General features: G+C 35.8%; 1 protein-coding gene across 5 annotated transcripts in view; it reads left to right on the top strand.

The window, feature by feature from the left end:
• Window positions 1-18,853, top strand: part of col11a1.L (collagen type XI alpha 1 chain L homeolog) — a 126,370-nt gene that overhangs the window by 15,702 nt on the left and 91,815 nt on the right. For all 5 annotated transcript variants that reach the window (XM_041590577.1, XM_041590574.1, XM_041590578.1 and 2 more), the window contains exons 2-4: window positions 1,352-1,519; window positions 8,536-8,749; window positions 13,193-13,355. In XM_041590577.1, the coding sequence (XP_041446511.1) occupies window positions 1,352-1,519; window positions 8,536-8,749; window positions 13,193-13,355 (545 nt within the window). The remainder of the gene's footprint in view (window positions 1-1,351; window positions 1,520-8,535; window positions 8,750-13,192; window positions 13,356-18,853) is intronic.

Genomic DNA, 18,853 nt, shown 5'->3' with positions numbered 1-18,853 from the left:
AACCATTCAGAGCAAATAAAGTAGTAAAAGAACAGATCAGACAATGTTCTGCCCCTGACAGTAATGGTACGAAAGTTATGTCTGACAAAGCTGAAACTGAAAATCGTCAGATCGCCAATACATGCAGAGATCGGCAGCCAACAGAAATCTTTTAACCTGGCTGATCAACCGATCTCAGTAGGACAAAAAATGTCGGGACTCTCCATACACGGTCCGAAAATCATCATTTGATCTATGTGTCATTGGCCAACTTAAGTCAATGGGAGAGGTCCAGGGACCAATTTGGACATTTTAGTAGCTTTCCTGACATTCCATTTTTTTTCATAGAAAAAACTTGAATCAAGTTTAGTCTAATTCAGTTTGACTTTGATTCGAGTTTTCAAGTTTTTTTTTATGAATAACCCCCTCCCAGTTGAATTTCTAGTACATTTCAATTTAAAGGAGTTTTAAAAAACTCACATAAATTTGAAATCCAACCCTTGATAAATGTGTCTCTCAGTTTGCCAAACAGCAGCTGGTGTCCCTGCAAATTTTTCCTGAAATATTGGAACCTACAGAGACACACTACTTTTGCTTTTATATGAAGAATAACATAGCACTATAACCATTACTATAAGGATATTATAATAGAAAATGCATTGTATAAATGGTCACACCCAGCTCTGTTTCTTTTTAATGGTAACTGACAGTAACAGTAATTCTTACTGACAGGCTGCTTATTAGTTGAGCTGTCCTTCACCCTCGAACTTCGAGACATTTAAGGAGTCTCATTAAATCTTATCTGGGGAATCTCTTAGATGAGCAGAACATTTTAACATTCTACACTTATAAGGTTCACATTTTCGTGAGACATTTATGGCTTTATGGTCTAGTAATTAGGGATAATGAGTAAAGGGTAACAAGTAAAAATAAAGCAATGTATGACTGAATTTAGAATGGCAATGCTCGTCTATAGTGTCCCAGATAATTGACCAATTACTAAGAGGAATAGAGGTGAACATAGTTCAGAATAATGGCAAAATAAGTGAATTGGTGCAGAATGGTGTCATGGTGAAGGGATGCAAAATTAAGCCAAGATACTAGAGATGCTTGGAGGAAAGGGGAGAGATTACAGGAGGGTTGGAAACAAAATGTCATTCAGTAGGTGGAACTTAGTTGATGGGAATGGGATAGAGGAGGGTTATTAACATGTAATAAAGGAATTTAGCTGAGTAATAAAAGATATAAATCACATGTTTAATTCCTGCAATAAAGATTATACTTAAACAGATCTCAAGGCCAATTTCATTACATTTTATTGGTGGTTTGGTAAGCCTTGCAATATAACATTTGTTTTTTCCTTTATTTTCAGCTGGACCTGTTGATGTACTCAGAAAATTAGAATTTCACAGTTTACCACAAGGCGTATCTAACACAGCAGGATTTTGCACAAACAGAAGGACAGCCAGAGGATCAGATACAGCATTTAGAGTTCAGAAAAATGCCAAGCTTAGTGTCCCAACAAAGCAATTATTTCCAGGTAAGTTACATTGTTATACTTGTATGTACCCATATACCGTGAACTACCATAATAGAACAAGTATGAGTTCTATTATCCAGAAAGTTTGGAAAGTGGCATTTCTGCATACAGGCTTTTCTGTCATTTGGAACATAATACTCTAACGGGGAAATGTAATAAAAGTATAACGGAAAAACTATTCGCAAGGTGAAAAGTTATGCCTTTACACGAACAAATAGCTTTTGCGAGCACGGAAACTGTTTAGTAGCGACCACCTCCGACAGTGGAAGACCATTTGCAAATTTTATAATTTGCGCCAATGTGCAGTCAATGCAATAAAACTTCTTACTGAAAAAGTCATTATGTTTGCTCCAAAAGATTATGACACCTTCAAGCACTTCTTAAGAGTGCGCAATTACAATTCGCAATGCAATTTAAGGAACAATATTACATTGCGAGTAGTGATGGGTGAATAAATTCACCTGGCACAAATTTGCGGTGAATTTCCACGTCTCACCGCCGGCGAATAAATTTGCGAATCCCAGTGAAAATTCACCGTCGTCAATTTCCAATTTCCAAGCTTTTTTGTAAAAATGTCCGATTTTTGAGATTTTTTATTTTTTTATGAATCGTTCATGATTTTTCCGCAACTTTTTCATCAAACCAAAACTGGAGAAATTCGCCCATCACTAATTGCGAGCTGTGGATTTTTATTCTTATTGGTGCGAATTGTTTTGCTCTTTGAGACTTTAATTATATTCCCCCGTCTGTCTTCTTAAAAAAATTAAACCCATGAATTCATCTGGTACAGTTAAATACAATTTGCTGTTTTTGATTTTGATTAGGTATTCCAATCGGCCTTAACCATTTGGTGTATTGAAGAGGAATTTACAATATAGGCAGTGATTTGTCAATGGAAAACCTTGGTAATGTAATTAGTCTAAAGTTTGCGCATCTAGTAGCAACCAATCAGATGAGATAGCAGTAAACAGTAAATACTACCTACATAGCTACTTGCTATGCATTGCTAGACAAGTAGCAAACTTTAGACCATTGATTACATTACCCCCTACAGTTTCTCTCATCAGTTTTTTTGGTGGTGATTAAAATGTATCAGTATTGCCACTTTGCACAGAGAAGCCAATTGTTCAAACTGTAGAAGCAAGCACAGACTAAATTAGGGTTTGTGTTTTAAGGTCCACGAGTATATCCTTTCATATGAATGCATACTTGCAATTCTCTGTTGCTCCTTTACATTCTATACTGTTTTATACTCTGCAAGACCACCCAGCGTGATTGAATTCCCTAACCCCTGAAAAAGAACAAAGTCGCCTTTGAGTAGTTTGCCCAGAAAAACAAATAAACCTATTTTGATTTTATACATGTAGAATTTCTAGATAAGATTAGTTTCATTTTGATAATTCATTTCCGTTTATGAAACAATTTCACAGTAAATGTGAATAACTTAAGGCTTCCTGTTGTTACATTTGCACAGTGAGCACTAGTTAATTTTAATATATGAATTAATTATTTGTACAGAAGTTCAGATGTTAATAAAATAAACAAAAACAAACTGTGAGCAACAACAGATGCTGCCCCCTTGGGGGGGGGACATCAAACAAAAATGTAACATTACAGGGGTTATTTTTCAAAGTCCGAATTTATCTCAATATTTTCTGCTACAAACTCTGATAAAATTCACTCCGGTTTTTTACGCTTATTTATTATTGAATTTTCCTGAAATTTTGCTTTGTCGAAAAAAAATCTGATTTTCAAGGTTTTTGGACATTTTTCATCCGTTTTTCACGAATATCATGATTGTTTCAGAATTTTCCCCCGAAAACTCAGAAAAACTTTGGGGTATTGCACGAAACCCTGCGCACATCAAAAATCTTTGGGATTCTCCCATTAACTCATATGCAACCTCGACAGGTCTAAGATGCCGGATTTTCAGAATCTGACTTTTCCATCCTCAGGGTTTAATACATTCTGAAAAATGTGTGTTTTTTTTTTTTTTTTAAAAAAGTCAGATTTTTCGTGACTTTTGCATACGGAGTTTAGTAAATAACCCCCTACATATCAGTTGAAAGAAAAACAAATATTTAAATACTGTTTACTTACTTACAATTTGTTGTTTCTCGGTATATGTATACGTTACTGGTTTTGGTGCTGGTTGATTGTTTGGGGAGTAGGGATGGGCAAATTTTTTCGCCTAGTTTCGCCGAAAAAAATTACGCCTATAGACTTGTATGGCGGCATGCGTAAAAAAAAAAGACGTGCGTCAAAACAATTTCGCTGCGCGACAAAATATTTTTGACGCCCATAGACTTTAATTGGCGTCTGCGACATTTCGTTGGCGGCAAATTTTTGACGAAACGGGTGAAATTCGCCCATCCCTATTGGGGAGGTATTGTCTGTGAAGCTTCATGCCAAAATCACCATCACTATTGCCATGGTGCCCCAATCATCACTGCTAGGCTGCCTCCCTTTGACATCAATAGCAACTGGTGACAGGCGGATTTAGGCCCAAAACAATCAAGAGAAAGTTTTCAGACTGAAATTTGTCTGCCACCTCTAATAATTCCAATGAATCTGCATTGTTTTTTAGGAGTGGCAGAGATTAGCAGGCAGTAAGGACAAGGCTGGCCCTTGATGCTGCATTCTACACGTTTTGCTAGATTTTTTTATGTGTCGCAAGGTGCAGATTGCGGCACTGCCCCTGCAGCAAGTAGCATGTAAATGATCACGAAGAGGCACACTTCTGTGGCAGGGGCAGTTTAAAATGAGACTTAAACTAATTCCCTTTTTTGTGTTTTAAAAGCTCATTTATGAGTGCAATTTATAAAGTGCAAAATTTAGATGGAAAAAGCCATGGTGGTCATTTACTTGTTTTGTACCTGCAAGTAATTTTTTTAGCTAGACAGCTAAACAGCATCCAGTGAAAGTTTTCCACAATGCACCAATATGGATGCAAAGTAGTAACATAAGGTTTTTTACTGTGCATGAATGTCTTCATTCACATGAAGCAAGCCAATTGTGTTGTGTGAACTCTAGAATTGCCTCCAAGTTCAGACTGCTGGTAATTCCAAGGTTCCCTTGTGTCCATGCAGATGTATACAATTTATCAAAGGAAGCTGGGCACTTGCAAGGAGCAAACATGATTTCAAATATGTGCTTAATTTTGTGTACATTCTACTTACTGCTTGACCCATTCCATTTATTAAAGAGCCCTATGGTTTCAACAAATGTATACTCTACATTTCATCTTACAAGATTGCAGGTGATATGAAAATCTTAATAAAATGTGCAATATCACTCAAGCCTAGTAAATATTCCTTCTTGGTTGGAGGAATTGTTCTTGAGTTTTTCATGCCTTGGCTTTTGAGGGCAGATCCGAGGGTGATTCTTGTAAGAACTTGTTCACCAGTAGCTAATGTTCAGTAGTCATAGCTAGTTATAGCTCTGAAGTACAGCACAGTCTATACAAGATTTGTTCACTTTGGGTAGATTCTTTGCTCCCTTTTGGTTCCCTTTGAAGTAAGAAGTATGGAAGTTTATTAGGCAGATGTGTACTGACATGTCTTTGTACAAACCTCAAACATCTAGTAATCATAAAATGTTTGCCTTGTGGTTATTCTTTTCCATGTCCCAGTGTTCTTGCTACTCAGTACAAGTGAATACTAGAAGGTAGAAAAACGTCAAAATGTCCTATTCTTAATAACTTTGCTATTGGTCTTCATTTTTTGTTATAGGTTTTTTTTAAAATTTTTAATCTTCTGTTGCCTCTTTCCAGCTTTCAAATGGGGTCCCTGACCCCTGCAGCCAAAAAAAAAACTATTGAGTGAGGCTACAATTTTATTGTTATAGATACTTTTTATTACCTAGGGGCCCATTTACTTAGCTCGAGTGAAGGAATACAAGAAAAAAACGTTGAATTACGAATGTTTTTTTTGGCTACTTCGACCATCGAATGGGCTACTTCGACCTTTCGACTTCGACCTTCGACTTTGAAATTAACCCTCAATATTCGACCTTAAGTAAATTTGCCCCCTACTGTATATTTCTATTCAAGCCCTCTCCTATTTATATTCTAATCTCCCTTTCAAACTATAACCTGGTTACTAGGTTAAACTTGACCCTAAATGTCCCAGTTCTCTGAACTAAATGTAACAGAATGCTTTACTCTTATGCAGGGACCCCTTGTTGTATAACATATCATCTGGCTATGTTTAAGATGCCTTGTGAACTTCAGTCAGATCTTGTACTTAAAATAGTTTTACTAAAGCAATATAATATTCTCTTTTTGTGCTACAGATGCTCTCAGCTGGACTCAACTTTTTTAATAGCATAAGCCCTAGCTGATTTAAGAGCCATTAAAAGAGTAATAGAGTCAATAAATATTAATTAAATAAATAAGAAGAATGGTTCATATACTTTTAGCAAGAGATACTTTAAGAATAGGTACCAGTTTCAAAATACAATTGGTGAAAAGTTAAAAATCATTATAAACTGGATTAAATGAACCTGGAACCCAGATAAAATGGAAGCCATAGCTCTTATAGCCTACATACACCGGCAAGCATAACATAAGCACTGCCATAATGAAATGTTTGACTTGTAGCACCTGATTGATATAGAACTGCCATTACTGTCATTTGCACACCTTGAAGTATGATATTTTTAGACACACAGGTTAACTTTCCCTTTAATAAATGTGTTGGGCAAAATAGATTATAAAATAAAGGCAAACTGAAGACAGCATTTCTTCCCTTGACCCCCATGCCTGTAGTATTTCTGTTCTGCAACACTTACTGGCAATTCATCTAGGCAACTGAAATTTATTTTGTCTGGTACTGTCCGCAGTCTGAGAATGAAATCCTGTACGTATTCCAGTTAAAGGCACATTTCTGGAAATAGCCTGTCTTTTGCTATACACCTTCACTCTTGACTGGTGGGCTGTGTTCCTTTTGAATATTATGTAAGTAATGCACACAAAAGTTTCAATTGTACCATTTTTTAAGGGGTAGTTCACCTTTCAGTTAACTTTTAGTATGTTATAGAATGACCCATTCTTAGAATCTTCATTTTTTATTTCTTATGGTTTCTGAATTATTTGCCATCCTCTTCTGCCTCTTTCCAGTTTTCAAATGGAGATAACTGATGTTGGCTGCCAAAAGATTATTGCTCTGTAAGAGTACAATGTTGTTATTTTTACTTTTAATCACTTATTTTTCAGTTCAGGTCCTCTCCTATTCATACAGTATTCCTTTCTCTCATTTAAATAACCTGGTTGCTTGGGTAAATTGGACACTAGCAACCAAATAGTTGGTGAAATACATAACTGGAGAGCTCCTGAACAAAAAGCTAAATTCAAAAACCACAAAAAATAAAAAATTAATTAATTAAATACCATTAAATCATACTATAATACCAAAATACCATTAAATCATACTATAAGGTAATGTAAATATGTGCACTGCGTATATGCTGCTTGCTCTTGTATAACAACCTTTGCAACCTGATAACAAATGGAATCTCTTTTGTACGCAACTGCAAAACTAAAATACACCATAACGCTCCTACTTCATCTCATGGTCTTTAAGTTATTTCGTTTTTTAGCTCTCCAGTTTTGCAATTTCAGCAATCTGGTTGCTAGGATCCAAATTACCCTAAAAATCATGCATTGATTTGAACAAGAGTCTGGAATATGAATAGGAGAGGGGCTGAATATAAAGATGAGTAATAAAAAGTAACAATAACAGTACATTTGTAACTTACAGAGCATCTATTTTTAGATAGAGTCAGTGACACCAATTTGAAAGCTGGAAAGAGTCAGAAGAAAAAGGCAAATAATTAAAAAACTATAAAAAAAAATAATAAAGACCAATTGTAAAGTTGCTAAAAGTTAACTTCAATGGAATTACCCCTTTAACTCTGTATTCCTGCAATGGGCCCTCTTTATTTGGAAGTCCAGGGTAAAGGCACTTTTTGTCCATCACTAAAATGCAACTTTGGCCCCTAGGTGCTAAAGCAAGGAGGTCCCCACCCATTAAAACTAATAATGGTTATATAGAGGGAGAAAAAGACATCCTAGTTGACTATTCATTATTACTAATTAATAAGGTATGGGATCCATTATTAGGAAACCCATTATTCAGAAAGCTCCAAATTACGGAAAAGGGCGTCTCCGATAGACTCAACTGTATCCAAATAATGAAATTTTTTAAAAATGATTTCCTTTTTCTATGTAATAAAGTGCTTTGTATTTGACCAGACAAATATATAATGAATCCTTATAGGAAGCAATACCAGACTATTGGGTTTGTTTAATGTGTACATGATTTTCTAGTGGAGATCCAAATCCCAGAAATATCCATTATCCGGAAAACATACATTTGTATATAACACCCTGTTGTAATTTTTCCAAATAAGTCATGTTTTACTTCAAAGTTCTCTACTCACATGTGAGGGTTCGTTTCAGTGCTAAAATAAAAACATAAACGACATTCTTACCTTTCAGGCATAGAAAAGAAAACCTGGGCCTAATTTGGTATTTAAAAGACTAATTAAAATCTTAAATCAAGCTACTGGTCGTGTCACTAGTGGTTGTATCAAATTATTCAGGCGTGTTAAATGAATGTGACTCTGACGCACAAGGTAGTTAAGCCCAGTTTTCACTCCGGGGTCACTTCAATTGAATACAAAGTGACTTTTCTCAAAAGGCCACTTTTGACATTTGAACCATTATAAAGCAGAAGTAAATTTTTTAGTTTACACTCTATTTGTTGAAAGGCATGGCTCTTCTTTATCCCCTGTTCTGTTCAGTGAAGTTCTCTGTATAAGGTTTCTCATGTATAATCTAATTCTTATCGAGTCCTCAGTTCTGCTGTTTACTGAACTCACTGTTGAAATTCTGAGTTGCCCCCTTGTAATACATACCTGATTGTGCTCCAAATTTACAAATGTATTCATTGGGAGTCCAGTATGTGAAGGCAATATCATTGGCATCTGACAATTTAAGCTTCTTCCTTTTTTAGGCGGAGCATTCCCAAAAGATTTCTCAGTCCTGCTGACAGTCAAGCCAAAGAAGGGTCTGCAGTCATTCCTCCTTTCCATCTATGATGAAAAAGATGTAGAGCAGCTTGGAGTGGAGATTGGAAGGTCCCCTATCTTCGTATATAAAGATCATCTAGGAAAACCTACCCATGAGGAGTATCCCATTTTTAGCTCTGTTAACGTTGCAGATGGCAAGTAAGTAGTTCATTGGGATAACTTGTATTTCTTCTATAACTGGAATGTGTCTTTTTGGGTCTGTATTGTCAATTAATGGAAATTATTTGTAAATGTGAGTACAATGTGTATGTGTTTGTCAGTTTCCCTCTGTCTCTAAGGAATTTCACAGTTTTTTCTGACAAATCAGAATGAGAAAACCGTATAAACAAGTAACCCATTTTTTGTGTGCACTAAATTTGACTGGTCTGTAACTTCATGATTTCCTCATAATCTACAGGTGTGCCTACACAACAATAATTTGTGGGGTAATTGCTCAGATATTCTGAAAATGGCCAAAGTATCATCATAGGAAGACCTCTGGCACACTAGATCAATAATTCAAAGCATTTCACATAGTCTATTCTAGATCATACTTTACTTCAGTCTACTTAAGGGGTTGCCTATCTGAAGAAATAGGAAAACTATTCCCCCGAACAATGTAGGTAAAACCATACTTCATGTAAATAAACCATTTTCATAATACTATAATATTGTAGTACTATGTGCAGTTGTGTAATCCTAAATAGAAAATGTCCATTTTAAAAGCAAGAGCTGCCCCCTGGGATCCTACAATTCACAGTGCACACAAACAAACCGTATGTGTTAGGTCACATGAGTGATTAATAGACAAAGTTCTGTCTTTTGCTTCCCACTGCCTTATTTCTGGTCAGGTGATCTCTGAGGGAGCACAGAAAATATCATAGATTGTTGGCTCAAGGTAGAAGGTGGAAAGGGGCAATATTTACTTAAACATCTATTCGGATTTCTGTAAAATTCTTTAAAATGCCACTAATATATGATATATATCTGTTGCTTAAGTATTCATTTTGGGGGTATAGTTTTCTTTTAAGAGTGCCTATTTGAAACGCAACCTTTTTTATATTTTATTTTGATTTGAGCAATAGAGTAGAATTCACATCAAAGCTTTATATACACCAGTGGCTTCTTTGGCTTTGAATGGGTTTTGTCAAAGAAAGAAAAATGCCAGGAAATATATTCTTAATGGTAAACATCTGTTTGGACGAATGTGTTCTTCCTTCTATTCACCAACATAATCTTCCTTGACTTTGCTTGCTTTTTTGATCAGAAGCTGCTGTCATGTTGGTGCCAGGAACCTGTTCAGATTTCACTTTAATGCAAAAACTAGTAACCCCAGTTTGCTACTTGTAGGGTTGGTCACATTATTTTGATTTTATTCAAGGTGTTGCGAGTGCCAAGGAATAAAAACAAGAGATTCCAAATTCTTACGGACTTCTGAAAGCAGCAGGAAGCTATGCATATAATAAAGGGTACATTTTTTTCTGGATAGTAAAATCTATAACAGGCAGCTATACAGCTAAAAAAATATTGGCAAATGATTAGAGAAAAATTACGTTTATGAATTATATCTAACAATTACATTTTCCTATATAACCCTTTGATTACAGTCTTTATGCCCCCCTCACAAGTATTGTTTTCTTGATTTCCCAATGGCATGAGCAATACCACAACTGAAAATAAATCTGCATTCTTGTTCACCTCTTAAAATCTAATTTATTTTCAAACTATCCTTAACATTTCCCAGGCAGTCTTCATTTTCTTTATTCATGGCTTTATTCATTTTGTATTTTTTTTTTGTTTAGAAACTGTCCTTTACCAAAATGGATACTGGCAATATCTCTAGATCTGCTTATTTCCAAAATGACTCCTGTTGCTGACCATTCTAGGCACACTTTAAATTAGCAAGATGGTTATTCCTTTTGCAGAACAAAGTGTCTGCAAACTTTCTAAGAAAACCTTTACAAAAACAAATATGTTCCTGTGCTTGGACCTCAGCCACTACAATTTTCAGCTGATTTCCCACCCTTGTGCTGCTTCTGTGCTCATCTTTGTTTTCCAACTCGCTTGAATCTCTACTTCAAGATTCTGTTTGTCTGCTGTCCTGTGCTAAGACTAAAATGTTTTGTGGCAATGGTAATGGAGTTTTGTCCAGCAGCAGTGAGCCTGGACTATAAAAAACAAATTAGGGAACAGCAAACAAGTTTATATCTTACTGGTTCCCTAGAGATGCGACAGAAACTCATTTAAACTTAACTTCACGGATCACATGGCATCTCTAATTATTGTTGTTAGACCTTTTTCAAACGATTGAGGTCCTTGTGTTATAATAGGTGCTATAATAGGTGAGCAAGGTCTTGGGGAAAAACACGCAGAAAATCTTGGCTGTCTTGGGAACCATTAAACCAGCCATTAAATCAGGTCTCTGCATCAACATATACTCAGGTGTAAAGTTCTGACCCACCATTATCCTATTTGCCTTCTGGGTAGCCTTGTTAAAACCATACAGAACATCCTCTGGATACTAGAGATACTTGAGTACTAAATTTTAAACTGCCATATATATTGGAGTTATGCCAATAGTTTTAAAGGGGACATAGCTCTACACACAGAACTTGATATATAATTACCCAAGAACGAATTATAATGTTTTTCCTTTTCAATATATTATCAGTTTTAAACTGATGATTTCATGAATGAGTAAACATTGATGATATACGTTAATAAAAATCCCTTTTAATCTATAATTTATTGTATTACACAGAGGAGGATGTGGGCTTTTAGGAATCCCTGTGAAAGCAGATATATTTATTTAAGCTTACCCTATTCCGTAGTAAACATTTCAATTAATAACCTATTTTTGAAAGCACTTTTTGCATATTAAGGGAAGAAATTGTTTAATATCTATCATTTCACTGGAATGGCGAAGGAGACACAGAGGGACAGCCAATTCTTAAGTAAAGGACATAATAACCAGTCCATGGTTCATTTATAATATGTATATGTAGATAAACACATGGTCCAGAAGTGACTTTGGCCAAATTACATTTATCATAGTTTTGCAAAGATCCCTCATAGAAAGTGAATTATTATTTTGCTTTCATCTTTTCTTGTGATGTTTGTCATTTTGGTACCTATGTTGTATCTGGGTAATGGCACATGGGCAGGATTCAGGGTGTTTTCAGCTCAGCAGACTGATGAGTAACTATTTCCTCAAATATCAGTCCAGGTGATTTCTATTGAAGAAAATGAGGGGCAATATTGAGCATTTTGGCTGAAGAAGGAAGAACTTTTATCTTCCTTCGAAGTCCTTGAAATTGAGGACTGAAACTACAGTAGTATTTTCATAGTGGTAGCTGCACCTGCAAAGTTTCACATGACAGATTTTGAATGACCTATAACTAATGACTATATCAGAGTATACAGAGCTGTGTTCCATATAATAAAATATGTGGGAGTCAGGCAAGGCTTATAAGCATTCCCTGGTCACAGCTACAGACTAATTGGTTGTGAAGCCATCACTTTGATTAAAATCATAAATATATGTTTTTGTTTTATTTGTGTTGTATTTTATACTTGATTTGAAGAATGATATATTAGTAAACCTTCCGAAGTGCAGTGTCATTGCAGATTTGAACTTGAAAGGGCAATTGAAATAATGAAATAATGTTTTTTAAATACTACACCACAAATAATAAATTTGCCAGCTGCTTTTTTTTCTATTTTTTTTTTTGTTTTTACTTTTCCCTAAAACTGAAGTGGCATAAATTAACTTCTGACTTTCTGCACTTTGCACCCTGCACTTGTGCTAAAAAATAACCCCATAGTGTTTCCACCCATTCTTGTTAATGACTGTAGAAGTAATGCACATTCTTTATCTCAGCAATTAAAAAAACATGTATTTCCTATCTCCCCTTTTCCACTTGACACTCCAAACTAAGCTCCGTGTTTAAAAAATGTTGGTATTGCATGATAATCTACCAGGGCTGGGAGTATTTAATAGTTGGTAATTCATAAACAATGAGATTGTGAAGAATGGGGAAAAGTGAAAATGTTGCCTCATTCAAGGCCTTTAGCTATTTGTACAGAAGTTTGAGATCTTTTTTAAAACCACATGGTTGCCATTTATTTACTTAACTGAAAACAGATTTCTTTTATTCTATTAAAAAAAATACATATTGTACTATTTAGCTTAATATGTTTAAGCAATCTTTTATTTTTCCTTGAATGCACAAGTCCTGGTCTTTTTTATTGTGATTGCTCGGGGACTGTACTGTTAATATGGGCCAGCTATGAAGATAAAATAACAGGTATTTTAGCTGCTGAATATTCATTTAAAGCATATGTATTGTGCAAATATATTATTCAAGGATTCAAAGAATAAGTAATTGTAAAGAAGGGAATGAAAGACTGAAAGAGAGCAAAAGAGATATAACACATACTCATGCTACCATGCTGTCTTAAGCATATTCTAACTTGTGTGCAGTATGCAAATTTCTTTTAATCCTATGAAAACAGACTCTGGTTATATCTACAGCTAACTTTTGTAAGCTTTCTGCTCTAAAATGTCCCCTTTGTTGACACTGCCTATGCCTGATTATACAGGTGGCACCGTGTTGCTATCAGCGTGGAAAAGAAGAAGGTTACAATTATCGTAGACTGCAAGAAGAAAACCACATTACCCCTCCCAAGGAGCGACAATCCTGTGCTGTACACCAATGGAAAGGTTTTGTTTGGATCCCGCATATCAGATGAGGAAGTGTTTGAGGTAGGAAATGGTTAAACTTCCAGATTCTTGTCCAATCTGATCTAAAAGTATGGTACATTAAAACCTTACACAAATCAACAAGAATCAATCACTGTGGTTCACTTACATATCTGATTGAGACAGTCCTTATTGCTATTGTTTGAGTAAAACCTTATCCAAACCATATTCAGAAACAATGCTTTATTTTAGTGTGCCAAGAGCTTCTCTTGGCAAAAAAAGGCTGATAAAGTAAGAACAGTGTAGTGACCTCTGCTTGTGTGGACATTTTGGTTAAGGGTAGTGAAGGGTAGGCGGATTTCCGGGGTTGTGCAGACAGCGAATAAATTGGTTTAAAAAAAATTGGACACATATCAGAATAGTCGTGCGCATTAAAACTGTTGCACATCAAAATTATTCGGACACCAAATGCATTTGGACAAAATAGGTGCAAAATAGGACAAAATTTTCATGAGCGTCAAAATTGCAGCGGGCATCAAAATTCACATTTTGCGCAGAAATTCGCCCATCGCTACTACTTCCATTTGCCTTAGTATGATTCATTTTCCCATTCCTGTTTCCACATCCTGATAGCTGAGAGCCAGGCCATGGAGAAGGCCAGTTGTCCCTGCCATAATTAACCAGAAGTTTGTGTCTATCTTCTTCAACTGTATTAAAGGGGTTTATCACCTTTGAGTTAACTTTTACTGTGATGTAGAGAATGATATTCTGAGATGCAATTTTTTTTTTTTATTATTTGTAGCTTTTGGGTTTTTTAGCTATTTATTCAGCAGCTCTCCTGTTTTCAAATTTTGGTAGTTTCCAAATTGCCCTAGCAGCCATGCATTGATTTAAATAAAAGGTTGGAATATAAACAGGAGAGTACCTGAATAGAAAGATACGTCATAAAGAGAAGCCATAATTATATATTTGAAGCCTTACAGTGTATTTGTTTTTAGATGGGGTCAGTGACCCCTGTTTGAAAGCTGGAAGGAATCAGAAGAAAAAGGCAAATGATGACAAAACTATATAAAAAAAAAAATAATGAAAACCAGTTGAAAAGTGTTTAGAATTACCCATTCTATAACATACTAAAACTTAATTAAAGGGGAATTAAATCCATTTCTGGCCAAGTAGTTTATCACATACAGTTGTACAGATGTTTAGTGGATTTGATAATATTTTATATACTGCAACCAACATTCACCACAGTTGTTTTTTTTTTTTCCCATTTTTCTGTGACCTTAGTTTTCTGTTATTTGTTGGCCTTTTTCCACACTCATTTTGAATATCTCATAAATATTTCCACATTATTAGATCTACAATATTTACGGTACTTTCTGTAAATAAATATGTCTTCATTTTAAATTTTAATGATAAACTATACCCCTGAATATTGCATATCTCTACATTAAAAAGCCTTTTTTTTCTTTCTTATTATATATACCACTGCAAAATCCCATAATGAAACTGAAACATAATGATTACTTTTAAAATTAGTGATCTGCAAATCTGACCCGTTTCACAAATTTGTGAAATGGTGAACATTTGCCAAAATGCATTAAATTCTATGGGTGTCAATTTTTTTGTGGCCCGATTTGGCATGTCAAATTTTTTTGTGACACACAACAATTTTTTTCACCCGTTGAAGTCTGTGGGCATCATTTTTGTTGCAAAAATTGCAAAAGAAATTTGCTCACCACTACTTAAAATGCTTACTTCAGATGTTTCATGAAAACCATTTTCTGAATAACACAAAGCAGTCAAATCACTTGTGAAGAATTGACTCATTTAAAAAAACGAAAGAAAAACAAACCTAAACATGCTTTGATATATTGTTATATGCCAGCTCATCAAAACACGTTAGTATGTAAATTATAGTTGACAAACATCACTAAAACTGGAAAACACCTTCTTTTATCATTCATAAACTTTTCAAGAAATATCTCAACTTCATGTTTGGAATGACTTATGTAGGTATGCAGTATGTAACATTTGCAGATATTCATACCGGGATAAAAAAAAAGTCCTTTTAACTCCACCATAGAGATTGGTGGCCTGAAAACGGAAATCTTAGTATTCACCAAAGCTATTTGAGCCTGCCTGCTCCTCGTTTTTTAATCTACTACAAAATGTGCTGTTTATCTGAACTGCTGTAAGAAAAGTCTTTTTGTCAAATTATCCATTTACACTGTATTTGCACCTATTGTCTCATAAACCTTGTTTATTAGGGCTTACATGCTCTTATACAGTAGGTTTAAAACTCCAATGGAAGTTTGTCACCTTATATACTGACTTTTACCTTTATATTACAAAACACAATGTGGAACACATTTGATTTTCACACTGTGAGGCATGGAAACCTCTTCCTTTTACAGAAGCCAATGACTTTGACAAGTAACATAAAGAACGCCTGCTAAGTACTTGTGGCCCCACAATAAGTCACAGAAAGTAATTGAGTTCAGCAAACCAAGCAACCATGGCATCTCTCTTTGTGCTGGATTTAGAGGAAGCCTCTCAGACATCTGTATGTTACTCTATAACATTGCTGCAATCTGGCACCCAAATTCCTTGAGTTGGGTGTTTATTATTGAGATTTATGAGGACCCATGTGAACACGGTTGATTGTAGCGAAGCTCTGGAATTCAGATCAGCTTCCAGATGGGACTCATTTCATACACGCACTGTGTAGGAGGCCAGCACAATTTGTTGTACAAACAGTCTGACAATTTTTCTTCAAAGACAGCTTGAAATGATAAATACACACTTAATGCTGCTTGTTTCAGCACAATGACAGCTTTTGTTTTATCACAAGGCTAAGTTGCTTTATCATAGCTGATTTGTATGTTTTGTTGTACATGAGCCCTTTCAACCATTGGATGTATGTCTAGCTATGCAGTGGTTAACCGATTACCTGCATTCTTTTTTTTTTCATTTAAATGAGGCTGTTGTATTTTACAAAAGCTGGAAGGCTATGTTTTAGAGAAAATATATCCAACGCTTTACTGGGGTTCCCAAGTTAATACCACATCCGTTAGGCCAACTCTTATTATCCCGCTCACCATTAGTACATCATGGCCCGGGTGCACCCAGCCCCGGACTTAGCACTTCTGTTATGGAGCTGTTAAATCTCCCCACATATGTGAAGTATGAACAACGTTTATTTAGAGTTCTTACCCAGTCGGTGTTGTGACCCAGGTGCAGCCGCCTTGAGTCCGTCACTAAGAAGAACGTATCCACCACTCACACCAATCGTTGTAGCGGCGCACTCCATGGTCTTTTAAGAAGAATCGCATATTCTTGAGATGTAGGTAAAAAAACTTCTTTTATTAGCATATCATGATACACTGATAATAAACTTTTTTTTTTACCAGTGTATCATGATGTGCTAATAAAATAAGTTTTTTTTAACCTACATCTCAAGAATAAGCGATTCTTCTTAAAAGACCACAGAGTGTGCAGCCACAACGATTGGTATGTGTTAGGGCATCCCACTCTGTAGTGCCAGCCATTAAGTGCAACACTGGGCTGTTGCTCAGACCCGCATGTATGATACAGCCTATCTTGTACATTCTGTGTCTGCACCCAAAGCAAGAATGACCGGGCCTGGGAAGAAGGACAGGGGCAAGGTTCTTCTGCATTTGAAAGTAATATCATATTCTACTTCCTGATTCCATCAAGCACAATCAACAAATCAGCAGTCCATTGACAAGTCTTCTGTATAATGAATTTCTCCTTATCTCACTGCTTGACAAGTGACATAGCTTGTTGAAGGAAATTGTTTATACAGAGGGCTTCTCACTCGACTTGATTTGCTTTGACCTTGCCTGTAAGAACAGGAAGTAGATTATCATACCTCCCAACTGTCCCATTTTCAGCGGGACAGTCCACTTTTTACAGCTCAACCGGCAGTCCCACATTTGTAGTGAAAAGTTCCGACTTTTTCTGCACTGAACAGCCAGAAAAAGATACAAAGTTCTAACTTAATTGGCTTTTGACAGCGAGCCAGGTGCAACTTAAGATGCAACTAAGGTACTTTTGTAACAATTTTGAGATAAGCAAATAAGTAATTTTAGCAATATAGATAAACAGGTCTCTTGGGAGAAGTTAGACTGACAGCTTAAAGGGCAATTCACCTTCATTAGCAAACTGTAATAATTGAAAAAACACAGAAATATGTTCAAACTTTCATAACCTGACAAATTTTGTTAAATTAACATGTTAATTAGGGGGTGTGGTCACAAAAATGGGCATGGTCAAAAAATTTGCATTGTGCTACACTTCAACTTTTTGTGTCCCTCTTTTTATTTCCAAAGTGTTGGGAGGTATGGATTATGACTTTGCTCTTTTAAGTGAAGCCTTTAGCAAGTAAATGGGGGAGGCAAAACTGAAGGCCAAACCCTAAATATGCAATGGTGAGTCATGTTTTAAAGTAAAAATAATTGTATTTATTCCTATTAATCTTAACCCCTTTTTTAGGGGCTTCACTTCAATTAATGAACTTATTGTACAAAATCTTGCTTAGAGTGGGGTAATTGGATCTAAAAGCATCATTAAAAAAATTACCCATCATTCTCATATATCATTAAAATGTGGGGCAGCTTGAAGGCCAGTGTCTCAGTGCATAAAGGGTTGGGTTAATTTAGTTTCTGGTAGAAAGTTTGTGCTATTCAGACAGGGTTAATTTCAGGAATAACTTTTTGAATGTCTCATTTCTGGCACAGATGGGCACTCAAGCTCTGGGCTGAAGAAAGCAGGGACAAGTAATGAGTTTCCCAGAGATGAAATTTACAGGTCTCAGACGAGTTTTTTTCCTGCATTTGTGTCCTGTAACATTCCTTTCTGATGAGGTTTAATCCACTCAGTGCAACAGGGCAGAAGTAAGGAAAGAACACTATGCACAAGCTGAATTTAAAGAAGGGAAGCCCACAGGACCATAATGTATATGTCTGAATGCTTTCAGGCCTGTCTAGGACTAACTAACAAGTTTAAGGGGCAGATTCATTAAGGGTCGAATTTCGAAGTTAAAAATACTTCGAAATTCGACCCTCGAATTGAAATCCTTCGACTTCGAATATCGAAGTCGAAGGATTTAGCGCTAATCCTGCGATCGATCGAAGGATTTTTCGTTCGATCGAACGATTAAATCCTTCGAATCGAACGATTCGAACGATTTTAATCCAACGATCGAAGGAAAATCCTTCGATCAAAAAAAGGTTAGCAAACCTATGGGGACCTTCCCCATAGGCTAACGTTGACTTCGGTAGGTTTTATCTGCCGAAGTAGGGGGTCAAAGTTTTTTTTAAAGGGAAAGTACTTAGACTATCGAATGGTCGAATAGTCGAACGATTTTTACTTCGATTCGTTCGATTTCGTTCGAATTCAAACGAATTTAACCAATTCGATGGTCGAAGTACCCAAAAAATACTTCGAGATTCGAATTTTTTTCATTCGAATCCTTCACTCGAAGTTAGTGAATCTGCCCCTAACTGTGTTGATCTGTGGCTTTATAGCATTTAATG

Source organism: Xenopus laevis, chromosome 4L, assembly GCF_017654675.1.
Source record: "Xenopus laevis strain J_2021 chromosome 4L, Xenopus_laevis_v10.1, whole genome shotgun sequence".
In the NCBI taxonomy this organism is placed as follows: Eukaryota; Metazoa; Chordata; class Amphibia; order Anura; family Pipidae; genus Xenopus; species Xenopus laevis.
The sequence above is the reverse complement of the archived record's forward strand: the minus strand, read 5'-3'. Positions and strand labels throughout refer to the sequence as shown.